Consider the following 21494-nt stretch of genomic DNA (forward strand, 5'->3'; position numbering starts at 1 on the left):
TCTAATAAATTTGTCCCCAAAATGCTGCTATTTCACTCTACTATAGACCAATTATATCACCCTGTCCTGTGAAAAAGAAGTAAAAATATCTTCTTTTATGAGTCCAACTGTTTCATGAATCTTCTTACAAATAAGTGAGGAAGTCTATTAAAGTGTCTAGGCTTGCTAGACTCCAACTATGTTTTGTTTTTTCTGATTAAAGGCAGAGAGAATTTACTCTAAACTTGACAGAAAGTCTGCTTACTGTAGCTTGTCTTTTAGCCAATAAGAAGTCAGAAAACTATTAAAACATTAAAGGGCTGATCCTGTTCCCTTGAAACTCCATGGGAATTTTGCCAGTGGTTTTGCAAGAATGCAATCCAGCTCCATAAATACATATATGTATTTATACACACCTCATGAAACCATTAAAGGATGCCCTAGAACACAGAAAAACTTCGTGTAGGAAGCTTTCTGAATCTAGTTGGCTGTTAGGAAGCAGCTCAGTAATAACTGTTTTTATCCTTTCTGATCATATTTTGCCAAATATGCACAGTCAGTGCAGGATCGGGGAGAATCTGTACAAAAAATGATGTTACCAGCAGTTAAAGTTTTACTACAATTCTTGTGACATTCAGTGTTTTTTTCACAGCTTCAGCTGCGAGGTTGGAGAAACTGTCAATGAATATCAGCTTTACTTTTCAAAAAACTGTTTACAACTTTTCTAGTTGCAGAGAAAAGCCTGAAAACATAAATAAATCTATGCGTTATACAGGTTCAGGGAATGAAATAATTTCTAATATAATAATTTTAGGGTCTAGCTTATGATTGCAAGTTGGCAATATGGACAGTCAAGAAGATGTTGCCTCCTCCATTTCCAAGAGAAATGGAACTTGCAGCTGTTGGTACGAGAGGATGGCTCCTGCCCTTCCCAGAACTCATGGGTGTCTCGAGCAGCTAAGCTGGAGAACAGGCAGAGGTGCAACACTAGGACTGTGGAGGCCAGCAGTAGCCCAGTTTCCAATACCAGACATAAGCTAAACCCAAACTGTGTGGCAGATATACCCTGCAGCGCACTCCATCAAGCTGGCCAGCAGTGTGACCTTACTGCCTCTATACACACATGCCAAAACTTTCTTCTGGAGGAATCCAGGAGGTGGAAGGGCATGATGTATACCCGTGTCTCATCTTTCAGTAAGTCTGGATGTGGTAAAAAAAAAAGAGTACTGGGACATGGGGTATGGAAGTGCTCTGCTGACAAGTATTTGTGTTCACTACAAGAAGGACGTTGAGGTGCTGGAGCGTGTCCAGAGAAGGGCAACAAAGCTGGTGAAGGGTCTGGAGAACAAGTCTGATGAGGAGCGGCTGAGGGAACTGGGGTTGTTTAGCCTGGAGAAGAGGAGGCTGAGGGGAGACCTCATCGCTCTCTACAACCACCTGAAAGGAGGTTGTAGCAAGGTGGGGGTCGGTCTATTCTCCCAAGTAACAAGCGACAGGACGAGAGGAAACGGCCTCAAGTTGCGCCAGGGGAGGTTTAGATTGGACATGAGGAAAAATTTCTTTACTGAAAGAGTGGTGAAACATTGGAACAGGCTGCCCAGGGAAGTGGTTGAGTCCCCATCCCTGGAAGTATTTAAAAGACGTGTAGATGAGGCGCTTAGGGACATGGTTTAGTGGGCATGGTGGTGTTGGGTTGACGGTTGGACTTGATGATCTGAGAGGTCTTTTCCAACCGTAATAATTCTATGATTCTATGATTCTGTGATTCTATTTCAGGGTGGAAATGCATCCAGCCCACTATAGAGGCCTGGAAGTAAGGGCACTGGCTGCTCTGCACTACTGTGCCTCCTGGGTGGATGTGTCAGTATAGATATTCCTCCCTGCCACACCCTAGGGCAACTTTGGGGACCAGGGAGAGGCACTTCAAAGCTCCTGTAGCAACTGCTCATCTGTGTATTGCTACAAGGGATAAAAGCATATTTGCTAATGGCCATAATGAGTAAGATCAGCTCTGTGGCAGGTTAAAACCAGGAGACTTGAATAGTGCTCTGGCATTGGAGCTGTTCTGAGATCACCATAAGAAATGTCCTAGTGCTCTAGAAACCCTGAGGTCTGCCTAGACCCTAGATGAGCAGATCCACAGGGTGTCCTGCAGTACATCCTCACTATTGCCTAGTAGCATGCAAGTCCTCTCATCTTCTCCACTGATAGCTAGCACTCAGCAGCTGAGGCTCTGTTTTCAGCTTTTGACTTCTACATGTTGTTAGTTTTTACCTGCTCTCTTTTAAAAATCATCTGAAGTTTATCCTTGAACGAGCTCTGTGGTCCCTCTCTAGAGTTAATGCTACCCAGGACTAGGTCAGTGCAGGAGACCCACGTTAAAGTATCCCCATATTGTAATTACACTGATAAATTGTGGCACTAGGTGGTAAAGACAGAATGCAGAGCTGAAATTTGAATTTATGAGTTACTGTTCAGAGTTTTTACTAGAACAATGTAAATCCGGAAGGTCATAATGCTGACCGCTAGCCACAGCTGCCCACCCCCATTCATTCTCAACCTTGCTCCGGCAAAAATCACTGAATATAGCATTTTGTTTGAAGGAAGGTCCAGCTAATCTATTTGTTCCTCTTTTATTTTCTCCCTTTTTTCACAGTGTGACAGATCTAACCAATAAATGCACATGCAATACATTTCTCCTATTATATAGAGCATTCTTACATGGCACATCGATTTAAAAGTTTGTGGTATCAGCATTGATAGAGCATAAGCAGAAAACTGGCTTAGTGAAAAATCTCAGACTGCAGTTGTCAACCAGAAGATATCAATTGACAGAGCTTTTGCTGAAGTCTCTAGAGACTGACTCAGTCTAGTACAAGGTCTATTTAGTCAAAGAAGACAACAATGCTATGACATTGATGCTGGTTAAATTTTATAATGGGCATAAAACTGTAAAGTTTGTACATATTGAAGAGGTGTCAGTGTTTCCCAAGTGAACTCAACTGCTTTGAGTCAGTGGTTTCACAGGCCTCAAAATATGCTTGAATACAGCCATATGCAGATTACTCCTGGGAATAGGAACATAGAGGTGTGTTTAATCCTTAAAAGGACTTTCTTCCTTCCCTCCCTCCCTCCCTCCCTCCCACCAATCCTGTTCTCAGACTTGCTGAGCAGTTGGTAATCCTCTCCAGAAACAGCGTCAATGCACAGAGGCTTCAAGTGGAGTTCACAAGTGCTATATCCTTGTGAAAATAGAGTAACACAAAGCTGTAGGAAAAAATAACTCCTGGCTCAATCTACAGTCTGCTTTTCGGGTTGCGAGGTTTGCTCTGCCTTTTTAGTCCAGATACCTGCTTGGTCTTTCACTCTGTTGCTGGCCAGCTCTTCAAGCTGAGATCTTCATAACAGTCGAAAGCAGGCATTTATCATGTTTCTTTGAGTTTCATGCTGGGTCTTGTCTAGCTACATGCTTCTCCAACCCTGACATCTTCTGGGTAGAGAGTTGTCTTAAAAATCACAATGATTTTCATCAAAAGATACATGTGACTTCAGTGTCTGTCCTGTGGTATCACTTTCCCTTAGGGCATGTGTTTTGACCTTACAGTTGTAAAATGAAGCAATCATTTACTCCTGCTCCTTCTGGTTCTTTGCATCACTTACTTGCATTATCAAACACACAGAAAAAGCAACATATATAACATGTAAAGGTGGGAAATATTTCTCAGATGAAGGAAAAAAAAGTGCTATTTTACAGAGAGAACAGATGGACAGACAAAATGAGGATAGTTCAGCTTTTTCTCTACTGTTTCTCCTAGCTTGGGCAAGACTTTGATTGTGTGTTCATGGAGGCAGACTGGACAGTACCCAGAAGCCCATCAGTAGCAAAGTCATGTAACTTATGGCTTTCACTTGTCACTGGTGGAACTTTGAACAGATGCAATCACCTTCCCAGTGGTCTTGGGAAGTGTTGTAATGCTGTGAAATGCTCTAACTTAGCAACTGGTTTTATCTCCTTAAGAATTTCTTTATAGTAAGATCCACAACTGTATTCAATTTAATCAGTGTTCAGTGTAACAGGAGCATTTGGAACCGCAAGATTTTATTTATTTCTTAGCTGAGAAATTGAGAAGTTCCATCAGTCTGACTCCACCTGCTGATCAGAGTAAATATGCATATTTTTTTTGTATAAATAAAACTTTTCGGATCACATACTGGGGTACTTCCAATGCTTCTGTGCTCTGTGTATCTTTACTCCTGTGATTCACGGGGCAAACTATAATTTATTGTCCTACCTCCTCATATTTCTTTCACAAGACATTACTGCTGAACAACACTGTCCTATATCCTTAATCTCTTCTGCCACATGATTTCTGGTCATGCCCATATCTCTGCTTTCTGTCTTAACTACTAAGCTGGTACAATTTTCTGAGAGGAATGAAGAATGGGATGGTAAATACATGCAGGTGTTTCACCAGGCAGATATTTACACAGCTTTGTAAAAGGTTGTTTCTAGAATAATTGATAGTGCAGTCCTGGAGGATGCCAGTTTCAGTCCCAGCTGCAGACAGATGGCAGAGATCCTCAGCAGCATTTTCTCTCAGTTTTCTCGCTTTAGTCTTCTCTATTACAGCATTCAGTAGCAGTTACTGGTGTGAAGGGATGAGAAAAGTTGCCAAACCTTTCTGTACAGGACAGACCGAAGGGGATCACTGCATTCACTTTAATAGCCCTGATGCCAACAACAGCAATGCTGTGCAGTATGTTTGGGAGACAGGAGATGACAAGTTCGTTGACCGAAAGTTTCATGCTGGGATTTGGTATTCCTGTGAAGAAATTATAAATGAAAAAGGTAAGTAAAACCATGTAAATTTACTTAAGAAAGTAATCACAGATCTTCCTACTTATTTGGTGTCACCTTCCTATTTGCTGCAATATCATGTATGGATTTTAAAGGAAAAAGGATCCTTAAAATGTTGTTCTTCTCTGGGAAGGGGGATCTTAGAGGGTACTATCTAGTCAATTCCTAAAAAATTCCTAATAAATTCTGAAAAGAACTTTAGAATGACAGGTTGTAGTACAGATTAAGGTTTTTTTTTTTTTATTCTCCTAACCAGAGCAGCAAGTGAAGTTACTTTAACAGGAAAGTGTTTTATTTTTCTGATGTTTTTAGTCCCTTAGGCAAAAATGAACATATTTGCCTTAAATGATTGCTTACTATCCCCTATGGCAACATAAAAAAAAAATGTGATTTTTTTGTTTTAAAAATTATTTGAGCAATTAAATCTGTGAGATCTAAGTTATCTCATGGATTTCCTCTTAAGCACAGGTATTTCTTCTTTCTTACTGCAATCTCACCTTTCATAAATCAAAGCAGAAGAAGATTGTTTTCACCCTGCTAAAACATAATTTGGAGTCTTACTAGTCCTGAGTGGTGGCATTTAATGGAGTTTTACTCTGCGTATGTAAATGTCAGCAGAATGAAATTAGCTTTCCATTAAAAAAAGCTTCTAGTTAATTTTGGATCTTTGTATAAGGGAATTGCTTAGCTGGTTCAAGAAATAAGGCATTTATTGTAAATCCAGGTCAACACTAAGTTTTTCCCCTTATTGTCCTCATCAGTTTACAAATGACAATTAGAATAAAACTTCAGAGAAATCAAATCAGCTGTCATCCGTGCTATAAAATGCAAATATTTTAGCAGTCACCTGTCCTGAAAGCCCAGTTCTACCAGAAGGTCTTGTAAGTTATGCAATTTTAAGGGGGTAAATGTCAAAGATCAGAGCAAAATACATCTCCAAAAGACATCTTTCAGGTGGTGATTGCTATGGATACTGGAGTTGTTTAATTTGTGCATCTGCTATGGCAGTTCTTGTTTTCCAACTTGGTGCAGTTAGTAGCTGAAAAAAACCACGTTGTATTTTCAAAGAGCAGAGCAGAATTAATTCCGAGAGCTTTGTTCACAGCATCTGTGTGGGGGTCAGGAGGTCACATGGGTTTGAAAATCAAAACTTACAAAAAGAAATTGGAATCAAGCTTAGAAGAAATTTGTGTGAGCAGCAGCCTTGTTGCTGTAAGGAGAGCAGGTCTTCCTTCACAGGGAAAATGGTATACAGGATACAGGCTGCCAGTCTTTCAAAGGAATTGATCATTTTCCCATTCTGGCTTTCACAGCTACAACCTTTTGGAAATTAATTCACAGCCTTTCTCTAAGTCTCCCAGACTCTGGTTCTGCCTTGAAAAAGTCTGGAAGGATTCTCTAGCTAAGACCCAGGAGTAGGTCAATGTACCAGGGACTCTCTGTGTACAAACATACATCAGAAATAGTTTCTCCTGATCGTCTCAGTTTGTGCTTTTATGATAGATTTTGCATTTTCTGCTTTCTATTAATCTATTTCTTTAGATCATTACAGAATACAAAATAATCCTGAATTTTATTTTAAAATAAATTTTATTTTTTTTAGGTGAGAAATGTAGAAGCTTCATCAGTCTGACGCCAGCTGCTGATCGAGGTAGATATGCATATTTTGCTTGTGTAAATAAAACTTTCCTGATCACATTTACCAATATAAAAGTTCTGTATTTTGACATAAAAAATGCTTGCTTTAATCCCACACAAGTTTTTGTCCTTTATTTAGTTTCTCAAGTTCAAAATGAAGTCCACATGACTTAAAATACGAATCTATGTCTTTTAAAAACACTCCATTTGAATATGAATGGTTTTTAAAATTACTTTGAATATGGGTACTGCAAGTCAAGATTTGTAAGTTTTTGCCCCCTCCCTCCTCATACCTCTATATCCACAGAATCAGGAATTTTGTGGCTTGCACCATGCGGCCTGGGAGGGACCTGCACAGGGACAGGCAGTGTGTGAACAAGGGCAGGCAGTATGCTCAGGGGATTTGGGGGAGACGTGTTGTGAACCAAACCAATCTTGATGGCAGTCTGAATCCCCTCCCTGTACCTTACATAGAGCTGTAAGGAGGCATTTCCATTCTCCTGAAAGCAGAGAGTTGCTCTCTTTCTTTCAAAGAACTGTTCATGTTCCTATAAAACATGCCTGCAGATGCTGTTAAGCGCCCCCTCTCCAATGTAAACCCTATCACTAATGTGGTTAGACCAATCACTTTGCAAGTGGCTAATCCAGAAAAAAAAGTCTGCCTTATTCCCCAGGGGGTTGAAATTGCACGTCCAGGATACTGGGACTGGAGTACTTTCCTGGATACGCAATTTCAACCCCTTGGGAAAGAAGAAAGACTCAGTATCTGAAGGCTAGTCCTCCTTCCCTTTTATTGCAGCTTGTCACTGTGCACAAATAATTCAAGATTTTTATAGCGTGAGAAAAAAATATGAATGAGATGTGGTTCTTAGTCACACAGGCACGGTCCTCAGAAAGGAGGGGTTGATTATGGGCCCTGCCCTGAGAGCTCCTCACACGTGAAACCACTGGTGGACATAGTGCTGAAACTAACTGTGAACAGCATTGGCAAATGCCGCAGGCACCTGCAGGTCAGTTCAAGACACCTAAGACAGCATCTAGGTACCTGATAACCACACTGAGAAGCTATGCCTGGGTAGTGAAATCCTGTGTGGAAATAGACTCCTGCCCTGCACAGGAGAAGAGCGAATTTGTGTTCTGCACATGCATATGGCTGCTGTGTGCACAAAACTCAGGATGCATCAGGCTCGCCCCTCCCTAGGCATCATACACAGGGATTATCACAGTTGTTCGGTGCATATGTAATGATAGCTCACTTATCAAAAATGTTAAGGTGCCAACTCTCGTAGCTGGAGCAGCCAATACCATTGGGCAACATAACATCTGGAGTTCCTGAATAAAATCGGAATTTTTACTGAGACAAAGATTTGCTGGAGAAATAAACCTTGCCCAGGAACTCCCACACATAGAAGTTAAGTTGTAAGTTTTTGCCCCCTCCCTCCTCATACCTCTATATCCACAGAATCAGGAATTTTGTGGCTTGCACCATGCGGCCTGGGAGGGACCTGCACAGGGACAGGCAGTGTGCGAACAAGGGCAGGCAGTATGCTCAGGGGATTTGGGGGAGACGTGGCCTTTGAATGAGAGAAGTCCAACAGACGCTGTCAAAGCCCGCAGTAGGGGTTATTTACCACACAAACATTGTTTACTGCTATATGTAGTGTTTAGTAATGAATTACATGTCTTAGCAATGTTTCTATTTTTAAGTTATGATTGTTAGTATATACCTTCACATGAAATCAATATTTGATTCTACAACCAGGTGTCTCAGGACACACTTATTTGTTTTTAGTAAGGTTTGGGAAGGTTGTTGGCCAGTTCTTGCTACGATCTGGACACAGGAAGACCTCCTGCTCCTGACTGTGGGACATTAGCATGCTAATAGTAAAATAGCAGGCTGAGAAACTTTAATGGGAAGATTAACTTCTTGCATAAGATGTAATTAACAGATATCCAGAAAGAGATGAATTAGCAGATAACCAGGGAAATGAACCTTGGTGAAAACTAGAGCATGTCTGGGCTCATGAAGGCTTCTCTGTCCAAAAAATCAAGATCCCGTTTGGTGGAAAATTAAGCCCATGGAGAGAGATTTTACTTAGTGACTAGACCCTCAGGCCATGTGGCTGTGTGCATGGCCTTGCAGTTTGTTAGCTGGGTAACATGGTTTTCTGTTTTGGTACACTCCTCTCTGGACTCAGCAACCGTGATGTCAATAACTAGATAATTGGACAGTAATTCTTCTTTTTATATTAACTTTTGTTCATGGTAATTTCAGGGTAGCTACTGAGTATAAAACCATACTGCCCCACTTTGTACTGTAAGCTTCTTAAGTGTATAGCAGGAATGTGGAAGTGTTCTTCCACTAAATGGTCCAATCAGTGGAGGGAATTATAATTTAGGATTTATAATTTAGGATGTCCATTGACCTTCAAGTCTTCGTATATATGTTATAATGGCATCCTCACAGCCTTTGAGCTTTTGTTTAACGTTATGTAAACAATATAAATGAAGAAGAAAGAAATGGTGAAAATATAATAATATACTGCTTATATCAGTGCTATTGATTTGGTTTTCCAGGAGTTTTATGGCTGTCTATTGTAGCAGAGATTCTGTACATCATTTTGCTTCTGACTGGAGCCATTCTTATGTCAGTAGAAATGTGCTACTACAGGACTGTCATTGATGGGCTAAAGATCAACGCCTTTTCTGCAGTAGTCACCGTATTAGCAGGTACAGTTAAGGATCGCAATTTATTACATCCAGAAAATGCAACATTGATAGACTTCCACCTGAAAATTAATAACAGTGTCCAAGTTTCAAAATTATTACAATACCTATGAAGACTCTTACAATACAAGATGCAGCAAAATTTTATGGAAAATACTATTTTCAATTAATTATTTTTTAATATGATTATTTTTATATTTTATATTTATTGTTTTAACTATTTTTAACTTCATTATTTTAATTTTATAATTTTTTATTTCATTGTCAGGTTGGTTGTCAAAGAAAAAAGTAACATACTCTTCAAAATAACTTGTTTTTTTATTTCCAACATGCTAAATATAAAATTAGCAATAGCCAAATTAAAATAACACTTTTAAGAGGGAATAAAATGTAATTGGATAATTGTTAGTAGAGAATCGTCATTAAAATTGTCTTTCATTTTCTGCATATTACTTCTTAATCCAGTGCTATTTAATCATAGGATCCTACACAAATTCAGTTTGGAAGAAACTTCAGAAGGTCCCTAGTCCAATCTGAAGAATCTGATCTGAATTCAGTGTTGACTGTGTGTTGAGCAGGAGGAGGTTGGACCAGAGACTTCTGAAGGTGTCTTACAGCCTGAAGTACTCTGTGATATAGAATTGTGACTGAGGAATGTTGCAGTAAAAACAGCAATTATGGGTAACGTGAACTATGTTTCATAGAGTTATTAATTTTAGAGCCAGAAGCAATCATACCGTTTATTTACTATAATTTCTTGTGGAACACATGCCACTGTGCTTCATATGGTCAGGTTTGTTTAGAGCCCAAAGTGATTTATACTTGGTGAAAGGATGTCTTTTAGAATGGCACCTAACTGCAAGTCAAACACCTGGCAGATAGCAAAGAATTAATCTCAAGATTAATTAGGGACATGGTTTAGTGGGCATGGTGGTGTTGGGTTGACGGTTGGACTAGATGATCTTAGAGGTCTTTTCCAACCTTAATGATTCTATGATTCTATGATTCTAAGATTGCCTTTTTCTGACAAAATTTTGGGCTTTGACCCTAATCCTAATGTTTCTGGATTTAGTGTTCATGCATTTGTGATTGTTGTGCCGTTCTTCATGAATTACAGATTTTTTATTATACTTTTTCCTCTTAAACATAATCACACATTTATTTGCCAATCTCATTTTTGTTGGCTAAATAAATCAAGTTTATTAAACATTTGACCGTGATAATGAGGAAGAAAACATTTTCTTCCTTTCTGCAGAAGCCTTTGCATAGTTGAAGACAACTATCACGTCTTTAACAAACACAATTTATATTCCAGATGATGACTTCTGAAACACTCTAGTTTTGCTTAGTTTTATGGAAGTGTAAAAGTTCTACATACCCATCACTCTGCCCTGAGTTAGGCCCAACTCTCCTAAACCTTTCCTGACAGATATTTGTCTAGCCCCATCTTAAAAAAATCTCCAAGCTCAAAAAACCACCACCACCAAAAAAAAAAAAGAAATCAGTGCTGCCACTTCTGTACTAAAGTTTCTGTCACCTTCTTAGGAAATGTAATCCAATTCATACCATTCTAAAGATTTTCTTCATGTCTAATCTAAAGCCCCAGCTGCTGTAATATTTTACAGTATTTCTTTTAGGACATCCACCTGCAACAGAGAGCAGATGGTTCCTTTGCAGTTAACTTTTACACATTTGAAGATTGCTATCTCAGCTCCCTGTAGTCCAGAGAGCAGTCCCCAAACTTTGCTGCCTATGAACTCTGATAATGAGGAAGAAAACATTTTCTTCCTTTCTGCAGAAGCCTTTGCATAGTTGAAGACAACTATCACGTCCTTCCTTCATCTTCTCCAAAAGAAACGATTGAGAAACGTCTTATAACTTCACATGTATTTCTAAGACCTCTGATCACCTTTGCTGCTCTAGTCTTTCTTTAGCCCAGTTTTTGCACAATCTTCTAGAGGGCAGTGCTAAATGTGGACACCGGGCCGAACCTCCAAGGACTTTAACAAACACAATTTATATTCCAGATGATGACTTCTGAAACACTCTAGTTTTGCTTAGTTTTATGGAAGTGTAAAAGTTCTACATACCCATCACTCTGCCATAATAGAGATTTTTAACTAGCTGGAAAGAGTTGAATAAAGCTCACTACTCTTTCTATGGAAATAGACATGACAGTGGATCATGAGGTTTGGTGAGAACAGCTAAGATAGATGCTCTTCAACTTTTTAATATTTCAAGAAATTTTACTAGTAAACAGAATGTCCAGGAAAAGCTTGCTGCTTGCTGTGTAAGCCTCCTTAATACTGTACGTGCCAAAACTAAAAGAACATTAATAAAAGTGAATATTTATGATTATTGGGAGAGGGAAAAGTTGCTAATACTGGGCAAAACTGCCTACCTCATGATCCACTGTCATGTCTATTTCCATAGAAAGAGTAGTGAGCTTTATTCAACTCTTTAGGCAGTTTTGCCCAGTATTAGCAACTTTTCCCTCTCCCAATAATCATAAATATTCACTTTTATTAATGTTCTTTTAGTTGGTATGAATTGGATTACATTTCCTAAGAAGGTGACAGAAACTTTAGTACAGAAGTGGCAGCACTGATTTCTTTTAGTTTTGGCACGTACAGTATTAAGGAGGCTTACACAGCAAGCAGCAAGCTTTTCCTGGACATTCTGTTTACTAGTAAAATTTCTTGAAATATTAAAAAGTTGAAGAGCATCTATCTTAGCTGTTAAACATATGTCTAAATCCTTTGTAGATATAACCCAAATATAGTTGCCCTAATCAGTAATGAAGATGCAATTTCTTGTACAAACATGCTCTCGATTCTAGCAGACAAATGCAAATTAAAATTCAGCTACTGGAAACAGTAGCTGCATATTTCTAGCTATATTGAAAACACACAATTAAAAAAGCCTGTTACAATATTAACCATTGAACAAAACACATTAAAGCTAGTGTTTGATTTCTCAGTTCCCTCAGTCTTTAGCTCAGACTGAATAAAATCCTAAAATGTATGTTCTAACTTGTGCAGAACATGGTGACTTAAAAGAAGAATCACAGTGTGAAATTTTCTGACCATAGGTATGTAGGTTTATAATGTCCCACATGCAGCTCTTGGCTCTACAGAAATTATTTTAATTTGTGAGTGTTTTCTCTATTTAAGAGAGAAATGTGCACTGCTAGTGAACTCCACTGCTATAAAATACGCATTATTGATAATGTAATATCAATAATTATTACTAATAATAGTAATTTGTCTTGTTGCCCTCAGTGGCCTTTGATGAAAATGAACATTGACAGGCACCCATGTATGACTATGCTTGCCTTTTATATCTATATTAGTTAAATTTTCACAGTTTCTCAGGCACCAAACTGTCTTTATGCCGCTGCTGAAATGTTGAGCCTGACTCAGAATTTAATCCCTGTACAAGAGCTAAGAGGAGAGCTCCAGCACAGGGGCTCAGTTCACACTCCAGTTATATGCATTTCTAGGCAGCTAGACTGGAGGACTCAGGACAGACGTTCGTGTAACTCAAAGATGGCTATGACATGCCACCTCTCTGGTGAGAGATGGACAACTGGTGTCCGTTCTCTAACAGCCACATCGACAGTCAAACAACTTTCTTCAATCAGTTTATTAAGGAATGTGCTATCAGGGTGCCAGCTAACTACCGAATGCTGTGTTTCACAGCATGAAGCCTCTTGGCTCTGTGCTACATAGAAGGGGTCTCTAGTTGCCTGTTGATGGTGTTTCAGGCAATACCGGTATTTCAGGGAAGACCATTTCCCAGTGATTACTGAAGCCAGGTCATTGTTAGCCCTGACTTGTTATGCCCGAGGACACGTGTCCTAGACTGAGAGATCCTGTGTGCTAGCTAGCTAGTTTTGCAAGAATTTACTTTAGGAACACCTAACAAATTTGGTCTTGTGAGTTTAGTGGGGGACCGTCTGCTCTGAGAAGCTAATGTATTTTAGACAGTGGGATAGTTGGTACTGCAAGGGTATTTATGGATTTGTGAATGAAGCTGGAAACAAAAAAATAGGTGTTCACAGGGAAGTTTACTACTGGAAGATAAAATGCTAAGGAAAACAGATACCCTTTTTAGGTACCCTTTAGGATTAGGCAGCAGCCTAGTAGCAATTTTGAAAATTAAATGATTACACATAAGTCCCTTTCTTAATCTAGACTTTCAGTGCTTTTTAATGGCATTAAGTGTTTGTTCACTTTTTCATTCACCTATATAATGTTGATAAATCTGGCTGCATTTAAGGCACTGGGAAAGCGCATATGACTGCATGCCTTTGAAAAATCTTTCCACTGAACAATAGGAAACTGTGGGAAACGTGTCCTGTGCAATGCAACTGAATGATACTTTGTTGTAATGGCTGATCCCTGCTCAGGGTTGAATTACTAAGAAGTTTTCAGAGGATGAGAGCCAATCAGCTTGTTGCCGTTTAAAATCTATGGGCTGCATGTTCCATTGCTCCCCTAGATTCTTCTAGCATACAGAGCAGGTGTCAAGGGACTGTATTAATGATTGTATTGCCAAATATATGACACATAAATACACTTAGATTATAATGTCCAGTATTTTTGAGTGATTTATAGAATTTAGACACTTCATAAAATATTATTCAGGAGCTCAAGGGACAACTGCAAAAAGTTGACAAAGAAGAATGTCCTCAATTTACATTTTCTAATGCTCTTATGATATTATATTTTTTAGGTCTTCTGGGCATGGTTGCTCACATGATGTACACAACTGTATTTCAAATGACTGTAAATCTTGGTCCTGAAGACTGGAGACCTCACACATGGGATTATGGCTGGTCCTATTGGTACCTATTGGTTTATATTTGGTTCTTCCATTACATTTCAGTCACTTCACCCTATGTTCAAGGAATGTATACCTAATTTATAAGGAATGGGTCTACCTTATTTCACTTCTGGGGATGCAGTTCAGTAACCAGCTGTTTTTCTCCAAATTCAGTTGTCTTAGATTATTGCACAGAATGTATAAGCTTGTGAGTTTTGGATTTGCCATCCTTTAGACAGTACAGAGACCTCCAGCTGCTCTGCATGAAGCAGAGGTTCTTCTCCATACACACCAGACCCAGATTTAGTACCCTCATCTCCCAGGACAACTGCCTTGCATAAGTTGTTTAAAACTTTTCCAGCTTTAGCCATTTAGGCTGAATATTTCCTTATCAGATATATGCTTCAGGTTGTTGTATCTGGAACATTTCAGACAAGATGGTTCAAATTTTTTAAAACAAGCTTACATAAAACCACATTATTTTGGCCCTGTAAATGATTGCAACATATCCTCTGAGGAGATCTAGTGAATTTATTAAGAAAGAGGTCTGTTCAGAGGATTTTTGCTATAGGGATGTGTCTTTGAAAATCCATCAAATCTGATCAATAGCAAGCATTTGAATGTTCAGGTGCTGGAAACAGCTATTTCCCCAACTCTGACTGAGAAAAAGAATAGGAACAATTGTATTGGGTTACATCAAAAGTCAATCAGGACCAATATTTTGGGTCAGTAGAGCAGAGCTCAGGCTGATCGTCTCCTTCATATGTGCTCTGACAGCCAAGATCACAGCTCATTGTCACTCATTCTTGTTGCTCTTTCTACTTTTATTGTACCATTATCGAACAAGAGCTTATAGCTGCATGCAGTCTTTATGATGCAGACTTGCTAGGGATTTTTTCAGTGAAATAGGGGTTTCTTTTGTCTTTTGTTCTGTTACTCTTCACCTTCCTAATAACTCAAGTCTCACTTGAAGGTCACTGTACATTGCTCTGTGTCTTTCCAGGAGTCTGTTTCCCAAGCAGCAGCAGTTTGTTTGGAGCTATTGTTACACATGTATAAATGGAGATGTTTAGTGCTTTCAGAGCACTGAAGGATGGGCCTCGTCAGTGCTCCCAAGCTGGAGATTAACCAAATAATGACAAATGGTGTATCTTATCCTGTTTGTCCAGCAGATGAGGTGGCCCAGCATCTGTATGTCACCCACTTGCTCAAAGTGGAAAGGTGATCCCCCTTCTGTCAGGAAGAACTGGTCTGAGAAGGTCCACTACCAAGTATCCAGACAACACCCTGGACAATGTCCAGGGGCTACTTGGATATCCTCAGCGGGTATCATAGGAGCTGTGCAGGATCCTCAAATAGTGTCTTCTTTCCTCCTTTCAGACTTAGATACTTTTTGCTTCTTTGATGCTCACTGCTTCCATTCATTCATGTTTTTGTTCTTGCAATAATAATTTGGTTTCCCTGGTTTGGGGCTCTGATCTCTTTTCTGGTAGGTCTCTCAATTTCTTTCATGAATGGGATTAGGTCTGTTTTTACTCTAAAATCAGTAAGAAGAGTGGTCAGTGGAAAGAGGGGGAGTGTTCCTTCGTTACTTCCCCCTTCCTGTCAGAGTAGAAACAGAAAACTGCAGACTGATATTGAGAAGCCTGTTCCCTCCTTTCCATCCCACTGGGAGGAGAAGAAAAACACCCAAACCACTGTCACTATTGCTGTTATTGACACAACTCCATTGATGCCACTATAGCCACCATCATCATGTTCATCCCTGATGTCATCACTGCTGCCACTACAGCCAGGCTTCTCCTGAGCACCTGGACTAAAGACTTTCACCATGTGGCATGCACTCAGGAACTGAGGATTTCATGGCTACCCTCTAATGATTCAGTGCAGCCTGGGCCACTGAATGCCCAAAGAAATGCTTCTACCAACAAAAGACTTTCCAAGCCATTAGTACCTGCATACAGGAGGTGTTGAGGAGGATGGTCTGTGTGGTGCCTTTTTACTAATCAATTGTATACTCCATTTTTCTATCAAGATTCACTTTCTTCTTTCCTTTTCTCAGCCTGAATGGCAGCTACATCACCCTGTTTGATAGTAATCTAAAAATAAAGCAAGCCATACATACAGGTGCCTCACTTCCTCCTCCCAGCTGTCTCCCTTGGTTTCTTTCCTCTTATCTCCTTTCATGTATAATGCTGTCTCTCTTCTGGTAACCTACATTTGCACCTCCCTTCCTGTTGTATGAACCCTCATCTTCAGCTTCCCTTAGCTGCTCTCCCATTGACTGCATGTGAGAATCTCATCTGATGGTAAGAGAGGAAGGACGCTGAAGCCATTTGTTTTTTACAAGAGGAAAGAGAACAGATGCCAAAAAATGGGGCATTAATGATTATAACTGACACTCCCTTTCTAATTACCTCAGCACCCACTTGTGGCCAACAATGTCACCAAGACCATGACAGGAGTATGGGCAGGCAGAGACACAGGCAAAAACTTTGCTACTTTTTCATTGGGACTTATAATAATCTCCTTAGTAGCCAAAGAAAACAAAGAACTGGGCCCACGACAGCAGCTTTTCATCCCAATCACCAGACCGACTAGAGCAGCTATTGCTGCAAGAACTACTGAGCCTCTGTCACAGATCTTCTGCCTGCCACAGTTCCCCCTCTGTCCTCACATCCAGCTGCTGTGGCCAGGTTTTTTCTTCCACCCGGCCCAGGAAGCATGAAGACCTTTCTTCTTCCTTCACAGTGCTGGAATTACTAATGATGGGTAGACTCACTCTGTGGTATCCCTGCATGTCTCTTCAATAAATCTCAATATTTCTCTTTTCTCTTCCTCAGCAGCCTTCCTGGAGGTTGAAAGATGTTTCTATTATTGGTGAATCTCTCACTCTCCTTGTGTTTCTCAGATTGAGGCATCCTCACATCAAGAGACAACAATTTCTCTCTAAAGACCTGCCCTGTACTACATTCCCATAACACACCTGCGGGCAGATTTAAAATCAAATGGTCTCCTTCTTGAAGCTGAATTTCCACTGCAGCCAAACTGCCCTTTATTCTCTGGCCCTCTCAGTGATAAGACTTTGCTCACTTCCTTCCTCAGTTCTCTCTAGTCAGATGGGGGAATCCCCATTTTTTCCAAATTTTTTATGGAAAAGCAAAATTTCTGGCAAAAACTTTGAAGAATCACACCGATATCCTTCTTGCACTGTCAAAGGAAACCATTTATTTCTGTCTTTTTTTTTTTTCTTTTAACACAGTATTGTGTTACAATACTGTAACAAGAGAATCTGCTCATAAGAGATTAATTTCTTTCAGTCTTTGCTAAGAGGCCTTCATAGAAGCTTTCTTGAAATCAGTTTCTTACCCTTATATCATTCAGTCCTTCAAAGGGCTTCAACAGATGCATTAGGAAAAGCACCTTCAACAAAAGTTGTGCTTCATAATATCAGTTCTACCAATTTGTCTACTAATGCTACTGTGCTTCAGTTATTTAGCCAAAAATGCCTACTACATGAGTCCGGACTACTGCAAACCTGCCACTTTTATCTCATTCCAGAGGCTGAATCTTCAGTTCTTCTCTGCCAAGGTTGGCTTAATCCACAGGTTACATACCACCATAGGTAGGCCTGCTGTCCCATTCTTGCTCCATTCTCATGGGGAGGTAAATCTATCTACTTCTGGTGATTTTCCCCTATTATTGCTATCTCTTTGTTATAAGAGCTCTTCTGCGGCTCCCCACATTTGAGAGTTAGTCAGGGTATAGTTTGACTGACTTTAGGAGCAAAGATAGCTTAAGCTGCTCCCCTTCTTCCTGCTTCTAGGAGCCCTTCACATCTACGTGCCATACTCCACCACCCTCAAATTCTGTCAACACATTTGGTTGTCTGATCACCCTGGAAACCAATCCTGGCTAAAAATAATGCTAAAAAAAAAAAAAAAAAAAGAGGAGCTATTTAAAAACCTAAATGAGTTTGTTGAACTACAGCAAGGATATGGGAACAAACAGCTCTGAGGAAGAAGAAAGATAAGCAGGAGTTTCTTAAACTGATTTCTCCACCAAAGCACATGTTTCATTAGATAATCATGACCTTGCCATGTTAAGAAAGGCTCTGATGAGTAAGTTCCTCCACTGTGAACTCCAATTCATTCCATTGTGGCCATATTTTTACATGCTACTTTTATACCTCCAGCATGCATTGCCCACTCAGTAGTCTGGACGTTTCACACATTTTTAGCAAATTGTACCTCAACATAATTTTTTAGTTCTGTCTTCTTATGGTTTTACTTTTAACATTTCAGAGTTGATGTACATTTTTCTCTGTTTAGTCATGACCTGTATTTTCTCAGGAATGCATTTCAGTGCTCTGAGCCTGCTTTAGTCAGTTATTTAATTGTGCCTTCTCTTTTGTTTTTAACCCTTTTGGGTAATTGGCACACATTTTTCTCAGTGTCACCTGTGAGATTTGTAATCTCAATAACTGCATCTTTTAATTTTTTAGGCATCCTCTTTTTTATAGTTCCTCTTTCTGATATTAAGCTCTAAGTAGAGTAAACAGAGAAATTGGAGGAAGGGTTTCATTAAACAGGAGTGCTAAATGTGAATATTATAACCAATATATAGAGGTCAACTATGTAAGTCAGGTATGCGGATGGTCATTAATTCCTCCCCCACCATGCTCCTCTTTCCCTAATATACACCAATACAATCACGTGTATGCAGTATTTTAAAAAATAAAATGGAAGGACTTGGATATGAAAATGTGCTGATAATTTCTGATAAACCTTTTTGTTTATAGCCTCGCATGGGCTTCCTTCGCTTGCTGTATGGCTGCAGCTGTCACCACTATTAACAAATATACAAAAACTACTTTGGAATTCAAGCACAAAAGAAAAACGCTGGAAAGGAGTTTAAAGATTAAATACAAGTTTCCTGATCACACAGCTCCAGAGAAAGCTTGCAATGTGTATGTGAACTCTTTTCACAGCAGTACAGAGGACCCTGCACACCCAATAAAAGGCTTGCGTCACCTGGCCAATATTTCAGTTCTGTAAATTTGAACTGTATCTAAAGGCATCCTGTAAATCATAATACTAGATTAGAATGAAACAGTATTAATTAATAAAAATGTATATTTGTGTAGCATTAGTTACTTTTCTTAATAAAGAAGTGATATTTCCATGGATGTTTCAATGAAGTCTTAGTATTGGAAAAGTAGATTCAGGTGTCTTAGTTCAGAAAAAGACAGTGACACAGGTCCTCTACTGCTCTGATTTTTAAGCAGTCTCTAATGTTAATATAAAGTATGTGAGTTTGTTAGAATTTCAGAGCATTATGGATTTCCACCCTAATTCTTCATTGAAAAGACTGTAAAAAATCCCATCCCAAAACCAAAACACACAGAGCAGGGCAGCAATAAGGCAGCCCACATGTGGTGCATGGCTTGAATAATTTGTTATTAAAGGTACAATCTCTCCAGGAAAATCTGTGTATTACAGTTTATGATTCAAGAGTTTCACCATATGCATAGTGGTATGATTTGCTGTGAAAGAAATGCTAATAGAGGGAAGAGGCTTTCAATGTAAATACTACTTATTTAAAATGGCTAGGAAGGCAAATAGAAATCTGGAATATACCTGGTTGTAGACAGCACACAACTCACCTATGAAATTCTCGAGGTATCATTCTCACAACAGTGTCAGAAAGAATCAAAATTTGATTTATGTTTATTATACATGAAGAATAATTTACAATCACATTAAAGATGAGAAAGTAGAAATAATTATGATCCTCATAGATCAGAAATACATAGCTGCTCCACTCTGAGGATCAACTTGGAGCTTCCCCATGGAACTGAGCCACGTGTGCTTACTCTGTTGGACACCAGTTTTTTCTTCATTGTTGCATGAATCCTGCTGCTAATGAGCCCGCTAGGAAACGCACTTGTGAATGCTGGGTGGCGGAGGCCTTACACAGTATACTGAGCAGCTCTGGGCTTTAGAAAAATCACTATACATTTTTTTCAGGCAAAACAATCCTAACATAAATATAGTCTGAACTTGTTATGCCAGCAGGGTCCATAGCAGGTCAGTTTATGGCCAGTGATAAGGTGGAGCTGATAACAGAGTAGCACAATTAAAAACAATTAGCTCAGAAGGAAACCATGGGCCATTAGTGGCAAGAGAGGAAAATTGAGAGATAATAACGTGATAACAAAGCAACACGTAAGCCAGTCTCCTCAGAAGGGAGGTGGTGGATGGTGGGAAGCCCACTAAGGGGTGGCAGGCACCTGTGCCCAGCCTCCATTTGCTATGTAACTGGCCCTTGGGAGTGCTGCGACCTCAGGACAGGCAGTTTGTGGGCAGGATGGAGGCAGGGGCCTCAGACACTGCTTGGACTGCTGCTGGCTGCTGGTGCTTGCAGTTTGTGCAACAGTCCTGGGCTCTGCTTCTAGTTTTTCTGGGAGCAAGTTCAAGGCTCCCCAGATCCAGGTTGCAGGTGGAAAAAGCTGACTCCTGATCAGGGAGTTTCAAGCACTCATGCAACTAGTGCTAGGGAGAGAGCTGTATGACTGCTGGACTGCAAGGCTAGGGCCCAGACCATCACTCTTCAAAGCAGCAGAAACTCTGCTGAGGGCAGTGTATGAGCGCTCAGTATTGGTAGTGACACGTTGGTGGGCATTGCTCCCAGCACCAACTGGGGCAACTGTCCCAGGCACAGCAGAGGTCTTGGTCCAGACTGGGCTCCCAAGAAAGGATGCAACTCTCTGGGTCTGGGGCTGCAGGGAGTGCCTGGGGCCACTTGCTGAAGCTGGAGCAGGTGAAGGCAACATCCTTACCTGTAGAAGGTGTGCTGTGACTGGGAAGCTCTACTCAACTTAAGGAGCTGTGGGAGGAGGTGAGAAGGCTACATGGCAAAAGGGATGATGAAAAAGAGGTTGACAAGATCTTCACAGAGACACTGCAAAGATGAGAGCCTGAACCCCTATAATGCACAGAAGGAAGAGCAGCCAGAGACTGTGCTCACTGGAGACTCCCAGGACCAGGAATGTTGGATGTTGTGGCTTCTGGCAAGAGGAGGACGACTCTTTCTCCATTGGCAGATCTGCAACTGCAGAATAGTTTTGGTCTCTGGCAGCAGGCAAGAAGCTGCAAGCTCTGTCTGGGGAGCATTCAGAGCCAGCTGAGCCTGAAACATGCGGCAGAACCAGGGGAGCATGGCAAGTGACAGTAGTGGGAGACTATGTCCTTCAGGAGTTAGTGGAGGCCACTATCTGGTGACCTGACTTGCTATCCAGGGATGTTTGCTGTTTGTTGGAGGCTTAGATCTGAGGTGTTTCAGGGAGACTGCTGAAGTCTGTCCAGCCCTCAGACTATGATTCTATGCTGATTATCCATGTGGACACCAATGATACTATTAGGGAGAACTTGAGCATGTCAAGAGTGACTATATGACTCTGGGG

General features: G+C 40.2%; 1 protein-coding gene across 1 annotated transcript; it reads left to right on the forward strand.

The window, feature by feature from the left end:
- Positions 1-4518: 4518 nt before the first annotated feature.
- Positions 4519-19086, forward strand: GSG1L2 (GSG1 like 2). Its single transcript, XM_076353594.1, has 5 exons — positions 4519-4828; positions 6441-6488; positions 9053-9205; positions 13940-14051; positions 18831-19086. Exons 1-5 carry the CDS (start codon positions 4519-4521, stop codon positions 19084-19086), a joined length of 879 nt encoding a protein of 292 aa, XP_076209709.1.
- Positions 19087-21494: the final 2408 nt, after the last annotated feature.

This window comes from Aptenodytes patagonicus, chromosome 16 (genome assembly GCF_965638725.1).
Source record: "Aptenodytes patagonicus chromosome 16, bAptPat1.pri.cur, whole genome shotgun sequence".
NCBI lineage: Eukaryota > Metazoa > Chordata > Aves > Sphenisciformes > Spheniscidae > Aptenodytes > Aptenodytes patagonicus.

Bases quoted from the DNA above. Each gene is read 5' to 3' on its own strand.
- GSG1L2 (XM_076353594.1), top strand. From the start codon at position 4,519: ATGCCAGTTTCAGTCCCAGCTGCAGACAGATGGCAGAGATCCTCAGCA. The intron at 4,829-6,440 runs GTAAGTAAAACC...TATTTTTTTTAG, and splicing joins AGAAATTATAAATGAAAAAG to GTGAGAAATGTAGAAGCTTC. The intron at 6,489-9,052 runs GTAGATATGCAT...TTGGTTTTCCAG, and splicing joins GACGCCAGCTGCTGATCGAG to GAGTTTTATGGCTGTCTATT.